This window comes from Colletotrichum higginsianum, assembly GCF_001672515.1.
Source record: "Colletotrichum higginsianum IMI 349063 chromosome 7 map unlocalized unitig_7, whole genome shotgun sequence".
NCBI classification, from domain to species: domain Eukaryota; kingdom Fungi; phylum Ascomycota; class Sordariomycetes; order Glomerellales; family Glomerellaceae; genus Colletotrichum; species Colletotrichum higginsianum.
This window is the reverse complement of record NW_017263917.1, coordinates 4,109,409-4,135,319: the sequence shown is the minus strand read 5'-3', so window position 1 is coordinate 4,135,319 and position 25,911 is coordinate 4,109,409. Positions and strand designations below refer to the sequence as shown.

General features: G+C 55.8%; 6 protein-coding genes across 6 annotated transcripts; 3 read left to right on the top strand and 3 right to left on the bottom strand.

Moving 5' to 3' along the window:
* Positions 1–910: 910 nt before the first annotated feature.
* Positions 911–1,992, bottom strand: CH63R_10936 (Metalloprotease; the record flags this gene model as incomplete). Its single annotated transcript, XM_018305910.1, has 3 exons — positions 911–989; positions 1,076–1,593; positions 1,729–1,992. The coding sequence occupies 3 exons, from the start codon at positions 1,990–1,992 to the stop codon at positions 911–913; spliced, it is 861 nt and encodes a 286-aa protein (XP_018155334.1).
* Positions 1,993–2,221: 229 nt separating this feature from the next.
* On the bottom strand, positions 2,222–2,563 carry CH63R_10935 (uncharacterized protein; the record flags this gene model as incomplete). The annotated part of the gene is made up of 2 exons (XM_018305909.1): positions 2,222–2,362; positions 2,480–2,563. 2 exons carry the CDS (start codon positions 2,561–2,563, stop codon positions 2,222–2,224), a joined length of 225 nt encoding a protein of 74 aa, XP_018155333.1.
* Positions 2,564–4,388: 1,825 nt separating this feature from the next.
* CH63R_10934 (DNA repair protein) lies at positions 4,389–4,648 on the top strand (the record flags this gene model as incomplete). Its single annotated transcript, XM_018305908.1, has 2 exons — positions 4,389–4,404; positions 4,473–4,648. The coding sequence occupies 2 exons, from the start codon at positions 4,389–4,391 to the stop codon at positions 4,646–4,648; spliced, it is 192 nt and encodes a 63-aa protein (XP_018155332.1).
* A 13-nt stretch (positions 4,649–4,661) lies between these two features.
* On the top strand, positions 4,662–6,665 carry CH63R_10933 (DNA repair protein; the record flags this gene model as incomplete). The annotated part of the gene is made up of 2 exons (XM_018305907.1): positions 4,662–5,745; positions 5,803–6,665. 2 exons carry the CDS (start codon positions 4,662–4,664, stop codon positions 6,663–6,665), a joined length of 1,947 nt encoding a protein of 648 aa, XP_018155331.1.
* Positions 6,666–12,006: 5,341 nt separating this feature from the next.
* Positions 12,007–12,535, bottom strand: CH63R_10932 (uncharacterized protein; the record flags this gene model as incomplete). Its single annotated transcript, XM_018305906.1, has 2 exons — positions 12,007–12,410; positions 12,475–12,535. The coding sequence occupies 2 exons, from the start codon at positions 12,533–12,535 to the stop codon at positions 12,007–12,009; spliced, it is 465 nt and encodes a 154-aa protein (XP_018155330.1).
* A 7,712-nt stretch (positions 12,536–20,247) lies between these two features.
* On the top strand, positions 20,248–22,230 carry CH63R_10931 (R3H domain-containing protein; the record flags this gene model as incomplete). Its single annotated transcript, XM_018305905.1, has 4 exons — positions 20,248–20,598; positions 20,682–21,204; positions 21,254–22,117; positions 22,175–22,230. 4 exons carry the CDS (start codon positions 20,248–20,250, stop codon positions 22,228–22,230), a joined length of 1,794 nt encoding a protein of 597 aa, XP_018155329.1.
* Between the last annotated feature and the right edge of the window lie 3,681 nt (positions 22,231–25,911).

Below are 25,911 nucleotides of genomic sequence, written 5' to 3'. Positions count from 1 at the left end.
TCCGTGCTGAGTGAAACAGGGGTTCCATGCAAACAAGCATCCTCTTATCCGTTGTTGCTTTCCTCATAGAAACCCGATCCTTCAAGCAGATTTGGCACAAACGACTGTGCTTGCAGAATAACAAGCATCATTAAAATGTCATGCATCTTTGCCAGTTGAGAGTGTTTGCTCTCGTATTGATTCAACTGACTGTCACTGTGACTTTTAAAACAGTAGGCAGGCAAGCAAGTCGAAAGGCTTACCTTAGTCCGTGTAGCTTTAGATCATCCAGATTGATGTGTTGGCATCACTGACGGCAGCCAATACTCCAAGATCACACGTCACACGTCATCACGAGGGGGGCTATTTCTCATCGACCTGCTTCTTTTGGTAGAAAAAGATAACTAAAGTGCAAGGTTTCGGAGCCGACATGTTCTAAACGGAGCGTTTGGGGTTCAAGACTGGCCATCCTCGTGCCTTTGCGTCTCTCTCACAATATTTCTAGTAACAGCCCCAAGTATGACTCAATCGCCGACGTTGTCGAGCTCGACGCCTCGGCGATGGAGGACTTGGTGGAATAAATGCTACATCGAGGAGGGCGCATATCCACTTCCACGCCGCAAGGTAGGGACCGGGCCATTATTGGCAACCCGCTTTTGATGAACTCTGATTTTCTTGAGTGATAATACTGTTACCATATTATTCTCCCAAGTCGAGGTGTGTTGTGTTATCCAAGAAACTCCTCGTCGGCTCTCACAGCCACAACATACCCTTCCCCCCCCCACCCCTCTCAGTTATGCCTCGACTACACACACACAGAGACATTAATCATCAACGCTCGTCAACATTCAAGACCCCCATAACTCCTCGCTCCATGGATTACCAACATCCCTGTGCCGCACCTATTCCAGCCTGTCAAGGTCGCAAACGCTTAAGCCGAAGCGCGGTACTGGTTCCAGAAGCTGTACATGCGAGTCTGCTGGTTGGGGGTGAACTCCTCGTAGCAAGAGCTATCGATTCCGGTTAGCACCCATCGCTCAAGTCGTGATAAACGCTCAAGAGGGGGGAGGGGGGAGGGAGAAGGGGGTAGACTCACTCGTAAGAGTAGTCCATGTAGTTGTGGATGGGGTCGAGGCCGGCCAGGCTGGGGCAAGAGTCACGGCCGGTGGGGCATCCGGTGGAGAAGCTGGCCTGGGCCGGGGTGTCGGCGATGGAGTCGCCGCCGTTGCAGCCGCCCTGGAAGGTGTGGAAGAGGCCGAACCAGTGGCCAACCTCGTGGGTGACGGTCTTGCCGAGGTTGTAGTTGGTCGTGCTGCCGCCGGGGACGGTGGAGGAGAGGATGGTGCAGCCGTCCTGGATGAAGGCGGTGGATCCGGCGGCGGCGTTGGTGGGGAAGTAGCAGTAGCCGAAGGCATCGTCGGTGACCCGGCGCACAAAGTACAGGTTCAGGTCCTTGTAGGTGCCCTTGCGGAGCGCGCGCTTCATGGCCATCTCGTTGCCGTCCTGGGCCCAGGTCGGGTTGATGGTGCGCGTGGTCTGGACCAGGTTGAAGGCGATGCCGTGGGGGGCAAAGTCCCGGTTCATGACGGCCAGCTGGTCAGACAGCATCTTGTCCTGTGAAGAGGGGAAGGAGTTGTTGTCAGCACGTATGACTGGCACACACACACACACTCTCTCTCTCTCTCTCTCTCTCTCTCTCTCTCTCTCTCTCTCCTACATAGAAGGGTGTAAGTGATCAAGGTTGCTTACAGTGATGTAGCCGTTGGCCACGGTCTGGGAGGAAGCAACAACGTGGAAGTAGGTGTTGACGTTGATGGTGGCCGCGGCAGCCAAGCTGAACTCGCCGCTGGTGGCATTGGCGGCAGCAGCCTCCTGCTCGGCGAGCTGCTTGGCGATCTCAATTTGCTCAGGGGTGGGCTCGTGAGTACCACAGCCCAAGCGGCCCCTCTCGCCGGTGACGGCGGCCGAGGCCACAGCGGCAAGGACCGCAAGGAGAGTGAACTTGGCCTGCATGATGGATGGAGGACTGGACCGGTGGGATCGAGATCGAACAAAGGGAGACTAGGGGCTTGAGAGCTGAGAGGGATAGCGAGCCAAGAGCGAGAGAGAGAGAACCCTGATGGTGGACGACCACATTATATATACTCGAGAACGTCGCCTTGAATCCATCCCAAGCTTGTTTCTGGCTTCAGTAGATTACATGACTCTGGAGCCCGAGGCTAGAGAGTTGCGACCTTCCGGATCAGTTCAAGGCCGCCATTCTGGTCCGCCAGCGACAGGCCGACAGCAAGAATACGACGAGATACGACTCCAAAGTTCGAGGGAGATGGAGACGTCGAGAGCCGACGTCGTGGGGTAAGCCATAATGCCTTCCTATTTGAGGCTAACCTCTGCCAACTCAATCAAGGCAAATCAGCTTTGTTGGAAAAAAGGCTTATGAGCGGCTCGATGGGCCACCCGGGGTTAGAACCTCGTCGGCCATTCGTCGGCCATGACTGACCTGGCATGCTGACAACCAAATTAAGGTCGGAGCGGAGAGCTGAGGATTTGAGGCGACGCCTCTTCTCCTGCCTGTCCGGTACATATGCCCCCTCCCCCTCCTCCTCCTCCTCCGCCTGGCCAGGGCCTGTCAGGCAGTGAGAGCGTCGCGTTGCATGAGCCGAACAGACCGAAGCACGAAGCACGAAGCACGGCGGCGGATGTGTGGAGAAGGGGAAACGGCAGCTGAAAAGCCGAGAAAGACTGAAAAGAGAGGGAGGGGGAAGCGGGCGATAAGAGATCTGGTGATGAGGGTTTCCAGCGAGACCGGGCGGCGACCGGAGATGAATCTGGAAGGACGAGAGATGCGGGAGAAGGAGTAAGCTTCAGGAGCCGGCGCTAAAGGGCGAACGTACCACGGTACGGTTGCATCGCGACACACAACGCTCCGTTATACGCGCATGCCAAGCTCCCGCCAAGACGGCCGACAGTCCAACCAGGGCAATACACTCGAACCTCCCTAATCGGGCTTAAGGGGCAACGGACTACCGTTCGATCGACTCGACTTGAGTCGACTCGGCTCGGCTTGATGGGATAAAATGCAACTCCCCCCAATGCTTACCGTTCCCGACTCAGACTCCATCCGCCGAACCACCCACCCACCCCGCAGTCAAAACAACCTTCTGTTTCTGGGAGCCTTTGGATTGCATGGGACAACCGGTGTAGGGTTGGCTGTTAATCGTAAGAAGGGTCTCAGCTCTGCCAAGACCAGGGACTATTGGGAGCCCCATTGCCGCGTTGGGCAACTGGCAGCAAGAAATGCAATTGATCGGCAGAGCTTCGCCTAGCAACAGGCTGACCAGCGGCACTGGCCACTAGGGTCTGTTGCACATTGCGGAGCCTGACGGGGCATGGTCGGAGGAGGCCGAGGTATGGCAATCAGAGAGAGCGCGAGAGAGAGCGAGAGAGAGCGAGAAAGAGAAAGACGAGGGGCCCGATGAGGGATGCGAGAGGTCCGGAGAAGCCGCAACCACCAGGTTAAAACTCCAGATCTCGCCCGGGGGCTGTCTCAGGCGGTTATCGAAGTTGCCAATTTTCCCCCCAGCAAATCCGACTACAGGGTTCGTCCAAGACGGCGGCGAACGCAGAGGACTCCAGACATGACATTTCACTTGTTGTCAGAGGCGGTCGGTCAACCTTCGGAGCGATTCTTTTCAAAAAACAAAGGGGTTGCCAACGAGGCTCCTTTGGGATACTTCGAAAAGGTCTGAGTTCCTCTGTCTTTGCCGTCTGCCGTTAGAGAAAAAGGATGGACCAAGCGCGGGCAGATGCAGCAGACTCCGGTGCGGTGATTCTCCCTGACAGGTAGTAGTGGACAGGACCCAGGACTTCAAAGCCCATTCGGCGGCCCTCAGAAACATGACGTTGGGAATATTGAGAAGCCTGAAGCCAAGGAATGATGCTGCTGCAGGTGAGGTGAATAGGAAGTAGCTTGCGTGCTGGGTGCTGGGTGCTGGGTGCTGTGTACCTTATTTTGTAAGCTTATTTTTTCGGCCCGGGGGGGCTTCACCTTCCTTTTGGCTGGTGCCTGACTGGTGTGGCGGTGGAGACCGACCCGACCCGAACCAAAATCCGCCAACCACCAGCCTGAGCAAGCCCGATACAGATAACGTTGACCATCTCGCTTGTCATCATCACGTGACTGCGAGTTCCGTCACTCGCAGTTTCGCGTCGCTGCCTGGTTGGAGGGGCGCGCCGCGCGACTTGTCACTTAAGCAGCCGCCCCCACGCCCAACGGCTGGTCCTTTTCGTTTCACAGGTCCCTCGCCGATCGACACAAATCACAGGCCCTTCATTCATCCTGTCAAGCTGGACGTCAAGCTGGACACCTTGACAAGGTGTATGTATACCTCCTTGACCAGCGCGACATCATGCCCAACTTCACAGGTACAATATACAATTCACCCCTCGCCTGGCCACCACCCACCAATGGCTGACCCCACGTCCCCGTGTAGAGGCGGACACCATCCGCATTCTGGTCGCGACAGACAACCACGTCGGCTACGAAGAGCGAGACCCTATCCGCAAGGACGACAGCTGGAGGACTTTTGACGAGATCCTGAACCTTGCAAAGACCCAAGATGTGGGACACACTGCGTTTACCCTCGACTGCTTCCGTCGGCTGACATGAAGCACAGGTCGACATGGTGTTGCTGGGCGGCGACCTCTTCCACGACAACAAACCCTCCCGGAAGTCCATGTACCAGGTCATGCGCAGCCTTCGCAAAAACTGCCTCGGCATGAAGCCCTGCGAGCTCGAGTTCCTCAGCGATGCGAACGAAGTCTTCGAGGGCGCCTTCCCTCACGTCAACTACGAAGACCCCGACATCAACATCTCCATCCCCGTCTTCTCCATCCACGGGAACCATGACGACCCCAGCGGCGAAGGCCACTTCTGCTCGCTGGACCTGCTCCAGGTCGCTGGCCTGGTCAACTACTTCGGCCGCATCGCCGAGGCCGACAACATCGAGGCGAAGCCCGTGCTGCTGCAAAAAGGCCAGACCAAGCTGGCCCTCTTCGGCTTGAGCAACGTCCGTGACGAGCGCATGTTCCGCACCTTCAGGGACCACAAGGTCAAGTGGTTCCGCCCGGGAGTCCAGCAGTCGGATTGGTTCAACCTGCTCACCGTCCACCAAAATCACCACGCCCACACGGCAACGTCGTACCTCCCCGAGAATGTGCTGCCCGATTGGATGGATCTCGTGGTCTGGGGCCATGAGCACGAATGCCTCATCGACCCGCAGCAGAATCCCGAGACGGGCTTCCACGTCATGCAGCCGGGCTCCTCGGTCGCGACCTCGCTCGTGCCGGGCGAGGCTGTGCCCAAACACGTCGCCATCCTGAACGTCACTGGCAAGGATTTCAAGGTCGAGAAGCTCCCCCTGAAGACGGTCCGGCCCTTCATCACGAAGGAGCTCCAGCTGGCGACCGACCCACGCTTCAAGGGCCTGCACGCCAAGAAGGACAACCGACAAGAGCTTACCAAGAGACTAATGGTCGTGGTCGAGGAGATGATCCAAGAGGCAAACGAAGAGTGGTACGCCGTGCAGGACAACGACGAAGAAGAGCCTCCGCTGCCCTTGATCCGCCTCAAGGTGGAGTACACGGCCCCGGAGGGTGGTCAATACGACTGCGAGAACCCCCAGCGGTTTTCGAATCGATTCATCGGCAAGGTGGCCAACACCAACGATGTTGTCTACTTCCACCGGAAGAAGGCTGGCGCCACCAGTAAGTTTTTTCCCCTTCCTGTTGCACCGTTTCTTGCTCTTACTTACCCTCGCCCAGGACGCAACGCCGACACCGACGTTCCCGAAATGCTAGAGGAGACGTTGGGTCTCGACACCGTCAAGGTCGAGGCCCTGGTTCAGGAGTTTCTAATGGCCCAGTCTCTCAAGATTCTGCCAACAGCCCCTTTCGGCGACGCCGTCAACCAGTTCGTCAACAAAGACGATAAACACGCGATGGAGGAGTTTGTCAGCGAGTCTCTGGCTGGCCAAGTGAAGCAGATGCTCAGCCTCGACTCGGATGAGGAGGACTTGGACAACGCTATGGAGGCGTACCGGGCAAAGCTTGAGGAGCAGTTCTCCAAGGGCGCTCTCAAAAGATCAACGAAGCGTACGGTCAAGCCGAAGCCGGACGAGTGGGACTCGGACTTGGATGGACATTGGGAGGATCAGCCCGGTGTGGTGGAGACCGAAACCGTATCCCAAGCCCCTGCCAGGTCACGACGCGCACAAACACGGGAGGAGGACGACCTGATGGAGATGGAGGATGAGCCAGCGGTTGGTCCAGCACCCGCAAGGAAGGCGGCGGCCACCCGAGTAACGAAAGCTGCGCCGGCAAAGAAGGCGCCCGCGAAGAAGGCGCCAGCCAAGAAGGCCCCTGCTCGAGGCCGCAAGAAGCCCGTCTTTGAGGAGGAATCTGAAGAAGAGGACGTGGTGATGGACAATGATTTTGAAGAACCTCCCGCGCCAACCCGCGCCAGGAGATCACAGCCTGCGCGTGCGCCGCCAAAGTCGCGCCAGACGAAGCTCAACTTCTCACAGGCTACGACTTCGCAAGCCGCGGTCGAGATCAGTGACGATGAGATCTCTGATGAAGACGCCTTTGAGCCCCCGCCGCCGACCACCCGTTCCAGACGGAGATAGTGGGCCGGTTACGAGAAGTGCAATTGTTGATGGGGGTCCGCGGTGGACCTACCTGACCAACGGGATAACATCATCGTAATGGGAACGTTTCATCAGGACACTTGAAGATCTCGAGTGTGTTCGATTACCCGGAGTCAAGGGAGCGGGGTTTTGCTTTGCCTTCAAAACTATCAACCAAGATACCACGTCAGATACCATGTCGCAAACGAGAGGCTTTCTCCATCCCTGGCTTGTGACTCGTGATTTACCTTGTTCTCTTGAATCAGTAGTGCTTGTGCTGCCTCAGATCATGGCCTTGACAATGGGGTTTTGCAACTAAATATATCCCCGTCGTTACGCAACTCCAAGAACCAACCACTTTATGTCGTTCAAGTTAAGCTTGTTCGTACTCTCTTTCCACCGCCCCGTCAATGGTTGCGGCCAACGAAACTTCGTGAATCCGACCGTACAGAGCCTACGGTAGTCCACACCTCGGCAATACCTTTCTTGGTCTACAATCATTGCCAAAATATGGCACGGAAGGCCGTTGATCACGCAGTTCCTCTACCGGCCAGCCCTCCCGTATATCCAGCCTCTTTCCGGCCTCTTACGGGAACGTCTGCGGTCCCAACTATAAGGGAGACCCGGACCCATCCCGAGATCTCCGCCATGTCACTCCACCCGGGTTCGGCCGCGGTCAAAATGGATACGACGGGCGATTCTATTCAAAGTCCATACGATGAATGTGACCCGACGCCGAACTCGTTTCCCCGGGCCTGCCTCAGGATTCTCTGAGACTTTTCTGCCTCTCTGCTTCATCGCGGCTCACACAGCATCGCCGGACTGTAATCCGGACACATGTAGCCCAAGACTCTTGATATACAAGATACGACGAGTTTCGGTCAAGAAGACGCTTTCTTCCGCAGTCTGCTTCCTGCTTCCGAACGTCGTGTTGCTGGCCCGAAAAGAAGGGGGAAACATCGGGTCATCCCTCAGGAAGGCAGAGACATCTCACCACCCAGATCGCGTCGCCCGAAGATCGCATAAGCGGCGGGCTCCTAACCCCTTTCCCCCCTCCCCTATGACGCTACGCCTCATCGCCACGCGTCACTGAGACGGCTTTCGAGCTCAGGCAGGCTCTTGTCCGTTCTCGCCCCTTTCACTTGGCGTTCCCCTTGCTGAAATATCCGGCTAGAAACCGACGGGGGTTTGACATCATCTCGACATCAGCCGGGCTTCGAGCCTTGGTCTTGTCGGAGTTTCGGGTGCGAAAGCAGGCAGTCAAGGTTCGCGTCCCTGTCGTCGCTCTATTTGTGAAAGGTGAGAGGGTCAACAACATTGACCATCAATCAAATTCCCTTCTTCACGGGGCCCTTGTTTCCGTTCGCGCGGTTGATCCTGATGTAGAGGACATGATGACCCCCCCCCCCGACGTCCCTTTTTCATCTCGCAAGTTGCCCATAGGGGCTCAAGGAACGGGGGAACCAGATGGCGCGGCGGCTTCTCGCGAGGGGGGCTAGTGACTGAGGGACGGTATGCGAGGGACGTATCACAATGTTACGCTTGCTCCAGCGTGGATCACGCAAAGTTCGCCATCTCTCAGCTTTTCCATCCCCATGTCTTGCTTGGTAAGTGCAGTCCCTCCAGGAGCACGAGACAGGACTTCCATCAACTGCACTGTTAAGCGTCGACGACGTTATCAGCATTGTTGATGTCGTTCTCTATCTCTTAGGACATGGCTGTCGGTTATGAGGATGCCCAGGCCGAGATGGCTCTGCTCAGATGACTCTTCCGACACCTCCGCCCGCAGAGGATATCACCGACGGAAGGTAGTCAGTCATCTGGAGTGAAGTCTCACTTCCGCAGCGTATAGGTCCCTAGGGGATCATGATATTCCATCAACTCTAAAGGAAATATCTCTTTGACATTGTAATGTATCGGTCTTGTGTAGCATTTAGTCACTTGGTCGTCTGTTCATGCGCCAACACAACTGTTCTTGACCTCAAGGCGTACTTAGCAAGCGCCTCATCCCAGGGTACTCCGACATTGATGAGCTAGTACTCTAAGCTCCAAGTATATCTTCCAAAGACAGCGACATCAAACTCGAATGCGTACTGTACCCCCCGACTCAGGTCCCATGGACACTCCCGAGTGTTCAGACTCTTGCTCTTTTACCACACATCAAACAGAAAAGCGACATTCACCTGCCGCCAGTGCTTGGCGTGCACCATGTTCATTGAATCTATACCGACAACTAGGCGAATGGCATAGACCGTTTGAAGTTTGGAGTTTGGAGTTTGCATGTCCCCTTCGTATGTAAGACCTAACCCCACTGGTGTATCATCATCACATCTACACTCCCAGGCTGGCGGACGGAGCAGAGAATGTAGCCTTTTTTTTTTTTAGGGCTCAACCGCATCAAGTCTGCGAGACAAGTCGCCGACAAAGCCTGCAAGACGTCCTTGTTGCGCAGATGCCGAAGGATGGCCGAGACGAGGACCACCGGGCTCGCGTGCGGACCTATCTCCTCGAAGGCGCTCACACATCCGGTGTGAAGCCGGGGAGAGAGAGAGTCCCTCCCGGATTGCCCGGCTGGGAAAGGGGGGGTCTTTCGAAAGAAGGACTAGCAGCGCGTGCAACCATGCACATGGCATGAGCGTCGACTCTGGCGTCCGACGGAGACTCGGGAACCGCATCCACCACTTGTGGAAGAGCCACCGATAGAACACGCGGTACACCAGAGGGCATCATCATCACCACATTTCCTCATTTACACTGCCTCAATCGCCTCTTTACCCCTTTTTTTTTGGTTGCTTTTCTCATGGAGTACCAACACGAGGACGCGACGGCTTATACCCCTCCCCCCCCATATACCCTTCGCCTCCCAGAGCAAGAATAGAAAGAAGGGGGAAAAGGCCGACAACCATCAAGCTTTTTCACCGCTGCGACCCCAGCAAGTACCAAGAAGGCTTAATAACGAGAAACCTGCGCTTACGAGCTGACGCAGCATCCAAAACTTCCCAGGCTCACACACCATACAAAGTAGGAAAGAGTGCCTCATTAAACCATGACTCGAGCGCCATGCCCTTTTCTCGGCGCTGGAAAACCGTTCCGGATTTGTTTCTGTCGGTCTGCGTACGTTGTCACATAGTCCCATTGAAGGCATTGTCGACGGTGCTGCCCGGGCGGTATGGACTCAACCTGAAAGGAGGTCCAAGGGGTAGGGGTGTTTTGTTTCGTTTGGGATATTCTTCGAATTACCCCTTTGGGGAGCTCTCCAGAACCCGGGGCGTATCATCTGTCGTGTGACGGTAGGAAATACTCATCAAAATGAAATCTTCCGTGACTGGAGATTTGTCTCTAGTGCCAAACCCCGCGGAGCCTCTCCCGGAAGCCTCTCCGGGGCCAAACCTCTCTCCCACACATACCACCCCCCCCTTCCACTACCTCTTTCCCACGCCTCAAGGCCCACCTCTTAACGCGTCCGCCCAGCTTCGCGGTTACAACTGTACCGCAACGACCTCATTTCGCGGGAGTCCGGCTTCGTGAAGCGCGAAATGTGTCTGGGTGGGGCTGCGACGAGTGATGAACAGAGAACAAGAGTCCACTTGAAGCCTAAAGGGCCCGTCGGACTGGACCATACGGGGCTGCGTCAACCCTCAGGGGCTTTTATTTGCCTCTCGCCCCTTCGCCGGGGGAATGTTGTTTTTTTCTTTTTTAGTCTCGTTGGCAAACGTAGAAGCCTTTCGACGACTTCGAAAGGGCGTTATTTCCTGCTCTGTTTTCCATTTTGTGTACCTGTACGACCCCACGACTTGGGTACGCCTCTTGGCTCGGTCTTCGAAAGGGCAGGGTAAAGACACCCCTTCGCTACTATGGCGATGGAGCAGAATCCCTGCTCGATGGCGGAAGATGAGCAGCGTCATGATAGGTGGGTGGATCGTGTTCACCGATACATGGCGACGGCCTACGGTTTACCGGTAATTCGATGGCCTGAATCGGGACAGCATTTGCCTTACATAGGCGGCGAGCTTGGGCTCTGGCGATTCTCTGGCGGACGTTTTTTTCAAGATGCAATTGTCGGATAGCTTTTGTTTTGTCGACCGGCCCCCTTCCGGTTCCACAGAGGCAGGTTGATGAGGTTGTTATCAGATTCCATACACGGGTTAGGTTCAGCTGGCATGACTCAAAAACTCATGACCGCTGACAGCCAGATGGGTGTTAGCGTGGATCTAAAAAAGACCAGAGAGAGGGAAAGAAAGACCCGCAAGTGGTGGAGGGTATTCCGACTCCCCGGCACTAGGCTGCCGATGGGCCACACGTAGAATTGGCAAATTGTCCTTCTCGGGATTCTCAGCCAACGACCATCGCTTTGCCGAGAAGGCAGGATCATCTAGGCGCTGACGTTGCCGAGACCAGAGATTACCGTATGACCGATCGCCTCCCCCCGGGTAATGAGGGGGCGGTCACCCTCCTCTGTGGACGCATCTCCTCATTTTCCCACAAAGTCAGGAAGAGTATTCTGAGAATCTCATAGCCTCGTTGCTTCTGACCATACGACGATATGATAGCGTGACATCGCAACTCTCCATTTGAACTTCGTAGGAGCACAGTAGTACTGCGCTTCAGAGGTACTACCAAAGACCACGAAGAACCATGGTCAGGGACCTCGGGGACCCGGGCCCTGGGTCAAGCCCCATCCATGTGATGTTTGCTTCCCGCCGTGCATAAACGGAATATGCAGCCTCCTTCCGCGTGTCACATCGATCACGTGGGCAAGACTCGTCAACAAAATACCATGGTGATCGGCGGTTGATCGAGCCTCGGGAAGTGACCAGAAGACAAGGCTATGATGTGAGTCCATTTCGGGCTTCCAGAGACTTCTAGACCAGCCAGGCCCGAGCTCACCATCGTGACGGAGTCGGCGCCGTCCCTAGTCTCTCAACACCGTGTAGCTAAGGCGGATTACGGTGACCTTGTCATGCGATGCACTGCACAACATGAATGAGGACTGGCGGCTTCAAGGCATAATTGTACGAAGAAAGATAAGCGTTCGAGCGTTAAGCCACACTTTCTCTCGGAGCCCCGCTTGGAGAAATTGTCTGGAACATTGGAACAACTTCGTCCGTCAGCCAAAGCCACCCACCACTCGGCGGTGGATAAGAGATCTAATAAAAGATGATTCAGGGTCATGTATCAAGCGCGCCAGCAACACTGTCCGGGTTTGGCGACGGCGAGGAACCCTGGCAGAGTGTCATAGACACAGCAGGCTTGCCCAGGCCCTGTATGAACGAGCTGGGGTTGCGGAAGGCCTGTCTGCTATCATTTCGAGTTCTGTACACGAGCGGCAAGCCTGTGGTTGCTATTTACGGTCAAGCCATTGTTCGCGGAATGTTGAAAAACGAGCGTCCAACTCGGCGGTGTGAGTTTCCAGACTGGGCATCATCAGAACTTGTAGGGACTCTGGAGGGAGGACAAGTAGGCGAAAGTGCGTGATCCATATCTGAGCCGAATGCAGCAGTGCGAAGCGGCGACTTGCCAGACTGTTGTACAGACTCTGTCCACTGAATGTTCTGTAAAATGCTCCGTGGCGACAATGGCGCATGTTTCGCGGATGATCGCGCCACACGGCTTGATCTAAGCAACCACCGGGGAACAACTCTACACGTACAGAATATACTCCGTGCAATCTAGGCGAACGCCACACCCTCTCCCAGTTGCAGGTCACCATCCATTGGATGGGATTGTGTACCATTTGCTGTCGGACTGCCCAATGAATGGTACCGGATGAGCATCACTGATGACGGATATGGACGAACAGGTAACTAACCCTGCACACCCATGCTGGCCTCCGGGATGGCCAAACGGTGGACGAATGAGTGTTTGGGCATATTGATCTCGGGGTTGTCGTGTGATTCTATCCGTGTGTGGAAGGATCGAAAGACTCAGGTCGAGCCTAGTAAGCCTGGACACTAAGATCGCAAGGCAGACTGGCGAGTTGGGGTTCCGGGGATGGCTCCGGAGACATTGGCTGCGGCGGCGCACCGGCCGGTGGGTAAGATTAAGCTCCATCTCCATCTCGCATCTTCTAAACAGCAGGGATGTTGGACGGGGGTGCGGAGCATGGGACGCAAGGTCCGGCACAAGGCCCGGCACAGACGCACAGTTGTGAAAGGCGAGTGCCGCGTGATGGCGCGTGGGCGGTTTTGTGCGACGGTGCATCCCGATGTTGCATCCCACCACGCGGCGCACAGTTCAAGCCGCCCGAAAGCTCAGGCCAGGTTTTAGCATGCCTCGATCATGAATCTTTCCAGGGTGAATATGCTGGACTATTCCTGCCGTGACGCCTGTGTCGAGAGAGGTGAAAAGCCCTCCAAAATTGACTCAAGGTTGCGGCAGACCCGGAACTATTGGAGTTGAGCGGGGATATGGAAATTGCGCCGCTGGGCCCTCACGGCGCCCCAGTTGCCAGTTCAGAAAAGGGGGCAGACGACGGCCACGAGCAGCGGGCAGCAATAGTAATACAGGACTACCGTTTGCTCCTTACAGGCATCGCCACGACGCCGAGGGGCAAGAATAGGGGTTCGCGAACCCTAGGACGTTGACTAGAAAATAGCGGCCGTGGTGGCATGGAACTTTCGAAGCAGTGGAGCAGTGGAAACGTCTCGGGCCTGTGTCCCTTTGTCGATCTCGCTCCGGTCTGGAGTGTGTTGCTCGACGATTGGCACGGATGAGACGTCAGACAGGTCGGTTCTCGCTTGCTCAAAGTCGACGGCCGCTAATGGCATATTTGGGGAACGGCGAGAGCTAGACTTGGAGATCTGGGTGGTCCAGCGTGACGGCCCGAAGGCGTCAGGACAGGTGTGTTCTTACCCGTGCGAGGAGAACCAGACAAGGGTTGCCGCCGATGAAGACTCGATTGGTATCGATACTCCTGATCAACTCGTATTGTGGTTTCCTTTGCGTTTGGAGAATTGCTTTTTGCAGGTGACATGACAGCAGCCGGCTTCTTGTACGTTGTTGGTGAGAGAGACGGCCTTGACCACGTAGCTTGGCACGTTGTTGGTGTCCTACCTGTGTGTAAATAGCCAGTTACAGCCAGTTGCAGCCGAGGCGGCAGCTTGCATCCGTAGGGTGGCGTTGGTTCACGATAAGACGTCTGAGGAAGCGTTCGGCCTCGGCCGCCGAGGAAGGGAGGCCCACCGACCTGGCTCGTGTGAGAATGGATGCGTGCCGTGGACAATCCATATGACCTACGGAGTACGAAGTAGGGGAAATCTGTTGTGGAGAAATGGGAAATCATGGGAGTGAGGCGGTGGTGGACGCCGATGATGACGGGGGGACAACGACCCCGGGTAATGTGCCATGCGAATTGGATCCCATGTCCGAGGTGCTGGATCGCCAATGGATGGACGCGACAGGCAGGAAATCGACCCGTCGTGGCGGTCGTGCGGCGTGACGATGGTGCTCTCATTTTCGGTGAAACGGAACGGTGCGAGAGATGCGGAGTCTTTGAGCTGCCGGCGTCCTTGTATCTCAAGCGTCTTCATCAAGGGATGAAAGTCGGGGCGCGGATCCCACGGTGAAAGGGGGGGGGGGCGATACATCGAGACTTGAGACTCGAGAAAGGGAGAGGAGGGCGGGGATAGGCTGGTTGCGATCGGTTGGTTGATGGAGTCGAGGAGGCGACATTTTGTGCAATGTCGATTGCATCAAGTTGGCTTGCCACTCGTGGGCCCTGTCTATGCCGGGCGTGTCTCGGCGGCGGTAGCCTCAAGCCGCCTACATGCTGTGTTTTCGTATCCCAATGCCTACGCCTACAGACGTAGAGAGGGACAGAGGAATGCGTGTCTTGGAGGCCTGGACGCGCATTCTACTTTCTGGAGCAGGCGCTGCGGTTGCGTTGCGTTTGTGTCGGGTCTATGTATGTACGTACGCGCATGCAGGAGGGACCAGCCAGGGCAATAGTAAACAGGTGCGCCGCAGCATAGTTTGGTGCGGTTAGCCAGCCAAGGTCTTTGCGATCGGATACGATGAATAGTAGTCATGTCCACGGTGATGTTGTGAACTTGCGTTGGGGGACGTTAGTAGACGTTGCGGAAGCCGTGTCGACAATGACGATGATGTATGATGGGAAACGGACCCCACGGTGACGCCGCGCCGCTAGAGCAGGCAAATACAAGGCCACGTGCAAAATTGGGGACCGGCGACCCAATCAATACTTGTACAAGGAAGGCGGCATGTTTCGTCTGGACAGAGACTGTGAGAAACGGCATGACTATGTACGATGTAGTTGTAGTCGACTAAGTTTAGGTGTGGTGTGGCAGACAGACATGTTACTGTTGACTCTGTCCCGGGAACCAAGGCCAAATTCAAGGTCAAAAGGTCAGGGTCAAACTAGGTCAAGCAAAGGCCCAAACAAAAACGCATGTCTTGCTCCTGCCGGTTCGAATGGATTGGGATTGGTGCGCGCGAGAGTACCGAAGCAAACGTGGAGAGGCTCGGCACGTCGGGCGCTTCCATTGGCTGCAGCTCCCTGCGTCTGGGGGGAAGGAAGTCAAGGAAGTGTCGTGCACCTGTCTCTCCCACTTTTCTGCACAACACAACTCAGGCGCTGCAGGCACGCACAGCACATGACTTGGGTTGCTCTTTATTAGCCTTGAGGACAGTGTAGGGTTGACTGTGCTAGGGGCTGGGCAGGGCAGGCAGGGCACCACTACCCTCAATCAGAGTTGTCGTCAAAGTTTCGGCTTGGATTGATTTTGCTGCAAGTCGAACTCCAAAACCTCCACCGCCGTCGAGTCGATGCAATGCAATACGACACCTAACCTGCGGCAATCAGGTGTACAAGTAGACAATACCAGTCGACGTTCGAATACGAAGCGGCCTGCTCTTCTCTGTCGTGTGTTCGTCCGATGAGCCGAGCAAATGTTACGACAGCATCGCATCGTTTCGCTGGGCGAGTGTCCGAACATAGTTCCCCCGGAGGCCCTGTGTCAATTCGATCGCACTGTACATCCCAGGGTCGCCTCGCTACCTGAGTAGGTACCTGCTCAGGAATACGTACCCAAGGTAACGACCATAGGTGGCCTGGCTAGTCATGGCTGCACAGCTCAGATGCACATTGAGGGATAATTTGTGGACTTTGTGCGTGTTTCCCAGCAACGCACGGGGGGTAACACGATCCATCGATCGGGGGGGGAATGGTGCCAGAAGGATGACATTGACAGAGGACAGGCCCGGACCGACAGGCTCTCCCTCCCTCTTTTGGCCCTACTGCTGCTGAACTGTACTTGTAGACGTTTCTAGACCGGCGATCAGACTGCCAAACTGCGACTGCCAGTGACTGACAGCTGCCTTGTCTAGCTGACACTGTGCTAGCGCTGCCTTCCGCCTGCCATGCTTGTCTGTTTACCACTGAACTGTCTGCTCCTTCCCTCGTCCTGGTCCCCACTGTCTTCCCGTCCCTCCCTCTTCGATGCGACCACAGACATCCGTGCTATCGCGAACAGGTGCGATTGCGTCTGTCGGTGCAAAACTGAGGCAATAGCAACTCCTCCTGCTCTTCGAAAGACACCCCGGCCAATTTGCGTAAGAAGCTAACTAGGCACCTCAACCTTGGATATCTTTCCCAAAGATTTGCACGGGGGAAAGAACCCGCTTAGTCAGCCAGTCATGTTTGATAACTACGAGTACCTGTACGTGCCTAGGAACTCCAAGCGCATCCGCGCCATCCATTCCTTGGGTCCTGAATTACTTGCACAACGCCCCCACGATAAAATGCAGCTAAGGTTCTCGTGGAATATGAGGTAATGACTGCCTCCGTTAGACCCGCCCTATCTTCTTTCTCCCTCATGGGCAGCTTCCTTCCTCCAGCCAACCCGTCGTTTCCTGCACTGTTACGTCTTGTTCATCCTTGCACGACCCGGCAGAAGATTCGTGTGACGACGCCCCTCCTGTCAACCCACGACGTTCGTTGCTATTCCTCGGGACGGGCCACAGACCCGGGACCACTGACCACGGACGCATTTTGATTTCAGGTACGTAGCCAGCGACACTTCCTCATCTTCCCCCTTTTCTCTTCCTTTTCCATCTTCCTCTTCGAGCTGTATCGCCGTTTCGCCTCGTCCTCCCTCCCTGCTAAGGTGAAGCTCCAATGTCCGGCGAGGCATTCCGGTCCCGCTGCGCATTTGTTCCGGCATTATGGTGGCAATTGTCACCGGAGCCGAATGATGCCCACAGGGTCACAACCCCGTTAGCGACGGCGAGGCAATGGTGGAAGAAGAAATAGAAGATGAAAAGTCTGGAGAGATGAGCCTGTGTTTCACGTCTTAAGATTGTCTTCCGAAAGGTGCTCGACGGGGTCTTGACGGTCCCGGAGACGGTTTCTTGCCCATTTGACACCCAAGGCCCAGGGTATGGGCACGGGCAAGCATGGACATGGCATGGGGCACGGCATGACATGACATTCTGACTTCCATTTTTCGTCGACATTTTTCTTGCCTTTTTTCTATCCTTTTCCCCCATAGGGCACGGATGCCTCGCAGTCGCAGAGTGCTGCGTACCAGACCAACATCCATCATCGGCCACTTATAAAAAAATAAAAATAAAAGGTTGCACGCGACAAAATGACACAGCACGACACAAAACAGACAACAGACGAGACGAGTATTTTCTTCCATGCCCACCAGTACACTCCCCATATCCACTCTCCACGCACACCGCACCGCACACAGCTTGTCAGCTTGTCGGCTGAGGTGGGCTCTATGGCCTTGCGGTACCTGGTCTCGATTTTATTTTAGATTTTTTCACAACTCTTGTTTACTAGCAGTATCTTCCTGTTTCTTAACTCTCCGGCATGCACAGGCCAACGAAGTTGGACAGTCGCAACGGTAGGGCGGGCTCTATCCATCTCTATAGGCAGACAGCCCTGTAAGAGTCGGGCATTGTCACAACTACGAGCGACAGCCGGGAGTTGGAGGGTCAGATAGTCCAGAGGGCTGGCTATTGAGCCAGGATCAGTGTCAAGCCGCAGCTCCTTGTCGCATCGTCGATACTGTCTCGACATAAAGCCGAGAGACACATCGGCAGAAGGGCCCATGGTGCACTCGGTCGTTGCGACAGGACCAAAGTTTACCGACGTCAGGACACCTTTTCACAACACACAAAGTCTGAACGGACGGGATGGCGACGGCTCGTGGTCACGGTCCCTTCCAGGCTTCTAGGGTCCCGGTCTCTTTGCCGTCAAATCATCGGTCAACGGCCCCCCCGCTAGCTTAAGAAGCTGGTCGCGGGCGGGATAGGGACTGGACAGGCACTTGAAAGGGACACCGCCCAACCCGATCACCAGCCCGAGTCCACTATAATTCCACATCTTGACCGACTGGCGACAGGCGACTGCTGGCTGGTTTGATCCCGCTAGCCCTAGAAGCCGTTGACCTTCGATTTCTTACCACCTACGGATGCAGCGAAGAAGAGGTCCCGCTCATCTCTCACGAGAGAGCTGGTTCGTACGGCACTACGGATACAGTGTTCTAATTGGGAGAGAAACTCTGCCCAAGCGAATGAAGCCAGGGCATCAAGACCATTCTATAGACGGTCAACAAGTTGCCGTTGTGTTTGGCCGGCGACCACTTGGTCACCCACTCATTCTCTCCTTCCAGCGGGCGATGAGAGGGAAACGTCCCAAATAACAAACGGGGTGTTGAGAAATGATACATCGAGCGTCGGTACCCTTTGCGTCAGAGCGCCCGCGCCTTCTGCCTTCCATCTGTGCTGTCTGGCTGCAGTGACAGTCCCGCTGCCAGCCGCGTTGAATAATGGGTTACAGCACAGTCTCTGCTGTACCTACTTTAGTGGCCCTGTCAGTGAAGTGTCATGGAAGTCCTGGCGTGGCCACACATTTGTTTCCAGGCCCTGTGTGTATCTCTCTCCGAGTCTGGTGTGTTTGGTATCTGTTATTATTGCGCCGTTCCTCATTCCCTCCCATCCGGAAATGTTTCCAGTGCAGTGCTTTCCCATCAATGTTGAGCTCTCCCCATAAAGCCACTCCTGGGCAGGTACCTAGGTAGGTAGGTAGGTAGGCAGGTAGGTAGGTAGGTAGTTAGGTACCTTGGTATCCACCCATCAGTCGTCCTCCTCGTCGTCTACCAAGGCCTGGCCCTGTCCTGCACTGTCGTCGTCTCCTTTTCTCCTATGTTATTTTGACCATAGACAGGGACACAGGGGTGCTAGGTTATCGTCCCGGGTCCCTGATCCCCCTTCCCAGGGCCCTGGCCTTCCTTTCGCCTTCTGCCGTTGCCACACCCCATTTTCTCTCAAGCCCCCCAGTTGGCTGGTACCCGTTCTAGTGGGACTCTTCATTCGCTACGTCCGCTATCCATCCATCGACGACGAGGGGGGGAAAAGACTGGAGGGCGGAGGAAGAAAAAAAAAAGAGAAAGAGAGAGAGAAAGAGATGCAGTCTTTTTTTTTTCCTTTCTTGATTCCTTTCTTCCCCTCGTCGCTCCATCTTCCCATCCATCCTCTTAACCTCCGTCTAACCCCCTCCTCTTCCCTATCTTTTCCCTCTCCCTCGCCCTTTTTAGATTCTTGAGCCTCAACACCAGGCGAAGAGCAGCAGCGCCTGTCGTAATTCATCCCCCTTTCCCCTTCCTACTCTACGTCCATTCTCCCTCCTATCTTCCCTCCTCCAACCACCGCCACCACCACCACCACCACTACCACAACAGCCAACCACGCCCTTCGCGCGCATCAGCCCTTCCTCCCTTATCCCCTCGGAAAGGCACACACTGAAGCGACCGCGTGTCTGTCAGGGTCTGTCAGTCAGTGTCTGCTGTTACTGCTACTGCACTACATCTCGGCGGAGAAGCGAGCGAGCGAGCGAGAGGCAGGCAAGCAAGCAAGCACCAGTCTGTCTGCGCTCATCCCGCAAAGCCGGCCACGGCCAATCCAAATTCAATACATACCAATCCTGCATCCACGTCCTTCTGGGGGCTACCTTGCCGCGCTCTTTCACTCTCTCCTCCCACACAATCCCACCCACGCCCCTACATAACAACCGCCACGGCATTTTTTTTTTCTGGCCTGGCCACGCTGCGCGACTCCCGGCTGCTCGCATCCTCTTCCCATCTCCTGCTTTTTCCTGTCCCATCTTAGGGGGCCCTGCAAAACCATAACGACGAGCGATCCGAACGAGCGAACGGCCGTCCAACGGAAGAAGAAGACGACGACGACGACGAAGAGGAGGAATCTCTGCGAATTTCTGCTGTTATATGCTGCGTTGCGTGTTTAGTGGACTGTTTTCTGTTCCTGCTCCGCTTCCCGCATCTGCATCGCCCGCCAGTCCACACGACGCTTTTCTCCCCCAGTACGCAAACCTTCGCACCACGTTGGATTTTCTGTCGAGGGCATTTTCCCACTCTGCATCTACCAACTGCCCCTGGTTAACCTGCATCTCCCTCCCACATCCGCATACCAACAACCGTCTCCTCAGCCAATCCCCCCTCTTTGCTGCCACTCCCAGTCGGCACATTACACGCACGTTTGCTGGATCACGACCCAGCGGCTGCCAGTTACCCGGGACTAGATCTCGAAGAAAACAATGAGCCAGCAACAACACGATATGTATCTCGACTACTCAGCCCCCGCCAATCGCTCCCCGAGCTCGTCGAGGGGATATGCGGGTGGCTTTCAATCTGGCCTCTCGCTCCCCCGTCAGGCCCAGCGTCCTTACGACAACGGCTTGGGCTCCTCTGCCCTGTTCCCTTCCGATCGTCTTGGCTACAACCCCAGAGCCATGGACCAAATGTCTGCCAATGGAATGCCCGGAGGATACATGTTGGACAACAGCCAGGCCTGGAACTACAACGCTGGTGGTGTTGCGACCGTCAACGGCGCTATGAACGGCGCCAATAGACAGAGGAGCGTCAACCGCCGAGCTGCTCTGCCCACGGTATGTTTTCCTTCCATCCCTTTTCTATCTCTTGACCTTCGCCCTACGCATCCCAGTTGTGATCTGACCGCCACTCCCAACAGAACTGGACCGATCAAGGCCTCGGCATGCACAGCTCATATGGACCCGGCCTCAACAACGGAATGTCGAACGGTCTTCGCTACGACGGACAAGGCGACATGCGACCCAGCTCGCAGACCGAAGAGCAGCTCATTCCCACCGCCATTGTCATCAAGAACATTCCATTCGCCGTGCGCAAGGAGACTCTCGCCGCTGTCATGCTGGAAATGCACCTCCCTCAGCCATATGCCTTTAACTACCACTTCGATAACGGCGTCTTCCGCGGCCTGGCCTTTGCCAACTTCCAGTCTCCCGAAGATACCAAGATTGTCATCGACGCCATGAACGGCATGGAGGTCCACGGCCGCAAGCTGAGGGTTGAATACAAGAAGATGCTGCCGGAAGCCGAGCGGGAGCGTATCGAGCGCGAGAAGAGGGAGAGGCGCGGTCAGCTCGAGGAGCAGCACCGCGCCCCGATGCTGCACCAGCAGCCTTCGCTGCAGACCCTGAACAGCGTCTCCAGCAACCCTCCTCGTGGCCCTCTTGGTAGGTTGATTCTACCAAACCGCATCACATACCTCTGCTGACCAAACAGAAGGAGATATTGACCTGAATGACCCGGAGACTCTCGAGTTCTACACCGAGCTCACCCTTTTCAAGCGTGATACCTCGCGCGAGATTCTCATCTTCCCCTCCACTGTTGCGCCTGAGCAGCGCCGTCGTATTCACATCTTGGCCCACCACATGGGTCTGGAGCACAATTCCGTCGGAGAGGCGGAGTCGCGCCAGATCCACGTTGTCAAGCGCCAGCTTCCTTCGCCCACGGCTCAGATTCACTCCCCCGCTGTCGGATTGGACTACCACAAGAAGGGCCTAAGCAGAGCGGCGACTTTCGACTTTACAGCTGACAGAGAGGCTCGCAGTGCCAGCACCAACTACTCTCACGCTATCGGCCGCCAGGGTCCGACTTTGGAGCTTCCTGGAAGCCCTGACGGAAACGGTCTTGCCAACCTGCGTGCCGCCAAGAGCTTTGCCGACCTACGTTCCTTTAGCCCCAGTCCGTCCGCGTCCTCTTCGAGCTACCTGACGGCGATGAACGGCATCGGCAACATCCCGCAGTCTGGCAACTCCAACCCCCGCTTCGGCGACTACAATGGAGGCGTGAATCAGACGGGTCAGCTTGCTACGCCCAACCTGACGCCCACCTCTGGCACGGTCGGCACTCCCGGGACCGACAGCAGCCTGCTCAGCTCTCTCGGTGGCCTCAACCTCGGATCGTACGAGTCGGCGGCCCATTCTCAGGCGCGCAGCACACCCGGCGCGATTGGAAGCCAGCGCCCCGGTGCGAACAGTGGCAACCGCAACGCTCCCGAGCGGCAGCCTCGTGGCCCCGAGTGGGAGACGTCTGCCGGCTTCAGCGGTCGCAACCGTTCCAATGGCCACATGCAGCGCGGAAGCGGTGAGTTTGCATGACGCCCTTGTGCTTGACGGAACTCTGACGCTGATTTGTGGCCAGACTCTTCCGACAACGCCCCTCGTGCTGGAAGCGCCGGCGCATCTCGATTCCACTAGACAAGATCCCTAATACCTCGCCGAGACTGCCACACGACAACCATTACAATGAGGACACGATTCATGACTCGCGACGCATAGAGACTACAAACGACATTCGACGAGTTCACCCAGCCCGCCCCAGCTCGGTAATCGACAAAACCCCCCCTGTGTTATACCTACCATTGCTTTTCATGATGGACACTCTCCCACACACACCACCCATATTGCTTATAATGATGATTTTGTTGGACACGAGCCTTTTGGCAGCATCATGATGTTTCGCTCGGCCGTCTCGGATTTGGTGGATAGAAGAATCCTACGTCGCGGCGGCATCCATTCTTATTACTATTTTTTTGGATTCACGGCACCCGCCCGGCAAGGAGACCTCGGCTCATCGCTGTTTCACGACCAGAGAAGGATGAACGGAAAAGAAACCTGGATACAAGAAAAAAAAACTTGATATGGGCAACCATTTCGACATGGCACCAAAGGCCCATGGGCGGTCCCCCTATACCCTCCTGTTTCCCCGCCATATCTCCCTCATGGCGCGTGGAAGCATATGAACCACCCTTGACGATGAATACGCTGTTACGACCTTTTTATGTCTAGATAGCTGTACCGGCATGCTCGACAACACCCAAATTCCCTTTTTTTGGATGAAGGAAACATGCTTTGGCGACCATGACTATACCCACCTAATACCACGGTCCAGCATCACTTGAACAAGACGACCCGAGACTGAGGCTGTTCTTTTGGTCTCTTCCATGGCCAAGACGGGTTTGGAGTGTCGAGTTCCAAAAAAGCAACGCCAGCCCATGAGCGGCTCACTGAGAGAAAAAAAAAAAGTTGAAAATGATTTCAGGCGTTGTTTCGCATTGGTACATCCCGTTGTTTTGTTGATTTTTCGTGTCCCAAAAACACCTTTCCCCAGATTCTTCGAACCACGCCCTCTGTCCTTCCTGCTATTGAGGGCGTCATCCCTATGGACTTGTCTGTCCAGTGTTGGGATGGTCTTTCGGGACACTCGTTGGGGTCATCGGCGTTGAGGGTGCATTGGGGCTGCTCTGTCGTGTTTTGCTCGGTCTTTTCCGATTTCTTATTAGAGTTTGCTATTTTTCTGATTTTTTATCACGCATTTTTGAGCATCTTGGGGCAGGATGACAGAACGAGATCAGCGGGTTTACCGCATGTCGATATTTAGGAGACACATGAGAGAAGACGTCAGACGGCAATTTGCGAGGAGTGCCAGCCTGTTTATTTGTGCGCCATGTTGTGGCATCAAGGCACGTTGATAATTACGCGAGCGAGAAGAAGGAAGATGTACGGAGGGCCTACATTATAGGCCGTTCTACGCCTTGTCAAATATACTGCGTTTGGTTTCAGATCGAGCTTTGCACGATGATGAAGTTCCACGGCTTTTCCCATGAAGTTTCCTTGGCCAAGAGAGTTGACATGGACACTCTGCGGGGGTGACTTGAGAGTTGTGAAGAATGCCCTGGAATCCAAGATGTGACAATGACAGTTGCAGCTGTCATATTGAGGGTGCTGAAGATTGGACTCTCTCTGTTTTCTGTTTTTCTTTACCCCTTATGTTTGTGATGTGTTGCCCAAACACCGAGGGGGTCGTATCATTCTTTCCGACGTCTTTGTCATTCACCAGTCGCTTGTTTGACGCATGTCTATGCCGCTGACCGATGGGTGAATCATCATCATTCTTGCTTGTGCGCTTCTTTTATGATGGGTGTTTCGTTTCCCTCTCTCTCACATATACGGTCTTCCGAAACGTCCTCAGGTGGCGGCTTCGTTTCTTTTGCCTTTTCAGGTCCGGCGGCCCGGGATGGTTTGCGTTTCCAAGGCTCGTCGGTGAAATCAATCATCATCTATCTTCCTCCGCCAGTCGAGCCTTGCGTCCGTCATTCTATCCCAAAGCAAAGAGACAAGCAGAGACGGGCAGAGGTCGTGAAGGCATATACATACATTACCTCCATGCCCATGAATGCAGGCAGAGAGTGCGCGGGGGGGCCGATCTGTCAGACGAGGTGTCGAATACGCCAGGGCAACCAGCAGCAGCGATGACGGTCCCGCTTCACTGCCAAGATCAGCTTCACCACAGCCGACCCGGCGCATCGCCGTCCAACAGCCCTCCGCCGACAGCGACGGGAGCCTCCCCCGACAACCATGACCACCACGTGCCGCCGCCGAAGGACCCTCACGGTCTCCTCCCCCGAATACTCTTCCACCGACCCACGCAGCAGCAACGGCAGCCGCAACCGCCACCACCACCACCTCCTCCTCCTCCTCCTCGACCCTGGGCCTGGCGCTGCCACAACTGCGCCGCTCTCCTCCCCCTCGCCTGCACGCGCCGCTGCCTCCACTGCGGTCACCGTCTGTGTACCCGGCCCGCGCCCGGGCTCGAACGGGGACGGTCACGGGGACGGGTCTTGGGAAGGAGCCGCACGTGCCGGACCGAGTTCGACTATCTCCGCTGGAGGGCGTGGGGCGCCTGGCGCGAGGGCGCGAGCGACGCGCGGCGGGGCGGCGGCGGCTGCTGGCGGGACTGCGATTACCCCTCCGAGTGTCGTCACGCGCGAGCGAGCGTCGACGTCGACGACGACGATGAAGAAGAAGAAAAAAGGGCAGCCGGTCTCGCCGGTCAGCCCGCTATCATCCGGCAGCGCAGTGAGTGACCCGGACGGATGGGTCGGTAACGACGGCGGCTTCCCGGCGGCTATGCGTAGTGGGGAGCCGGAACCAAGACCGGGGCTGGCAGTCGACCCGGCGTTGCTCGATGGTGCGCTGCCGCCCGTGTGCGTGATAACCGGAGGGGGGAGGGGGGGGGGGGACGGAACGGGTCGGATGAAGAGTAATAATGAAAGAGCCCTTACCCTCCACCAGCGTCAACGAAAGCACCACACGGAGGGATGGCGAGCGGCAATGTGGCATATCAACGGCGTCTCCTTCGGAAATGGTGTTATCTGACTTGGGGAGCGTCCCGGCGATGGTGTGCGAAGCGGCGATGATGAGAGTCCGACTTGCGATGCTGAGGAGGTCAAAGACCCCAACGCAACACGGAACACGGCGGGTTGATGATGATGCAGGAGGGAGCAGCATCTGGCAGAGACAGACCGGACCAAAGGAAAACCATGGAGCAACACAAGTAGAAGAGCAAGCAGACAGTATTGCACCCCCTCATTACAGTTTTATTTCGTTCTACCCAAGCCCCATCAGCCCAGTGCCATATCCGCGCGTGCCGTGTTGGGAACCGAAAACAGGAACCTCAAAGTGTTATACATTGTAAGAGTTGAGTTGAGTGCCAGACTCGAAGGCGTATCTGCGCAGGCCCTGGAGCGTGCAGGCTGCTCTGCAAACCCTCATGAATAAGGCGCTCTTAGGTTGCTTTCTGCAGCCTCTTTTAGCACCGTTATCCGTTAACGTCCAATACTGAAAACCCCTGCATGCACGACGCTCAGGTCATTCGACGGCATGCTCTTCTTTTTTGGTGTTTCAAAGACGCGAGAGGGCTGGTTGATCAACCTCTGACACACCTGCATCGTCATCGTTTCTGACCAGTGTTTAAAGAAAGCAGAAATAGAGCACCCCTTCAGACCGAACCGCACCCCCAAACTACCGTCCTCTGAGAGAGAGAGAGAGAGAGAGAGAAAGCCAACAGGAATATCAATGTGGTTTTGTGCCGCTAGA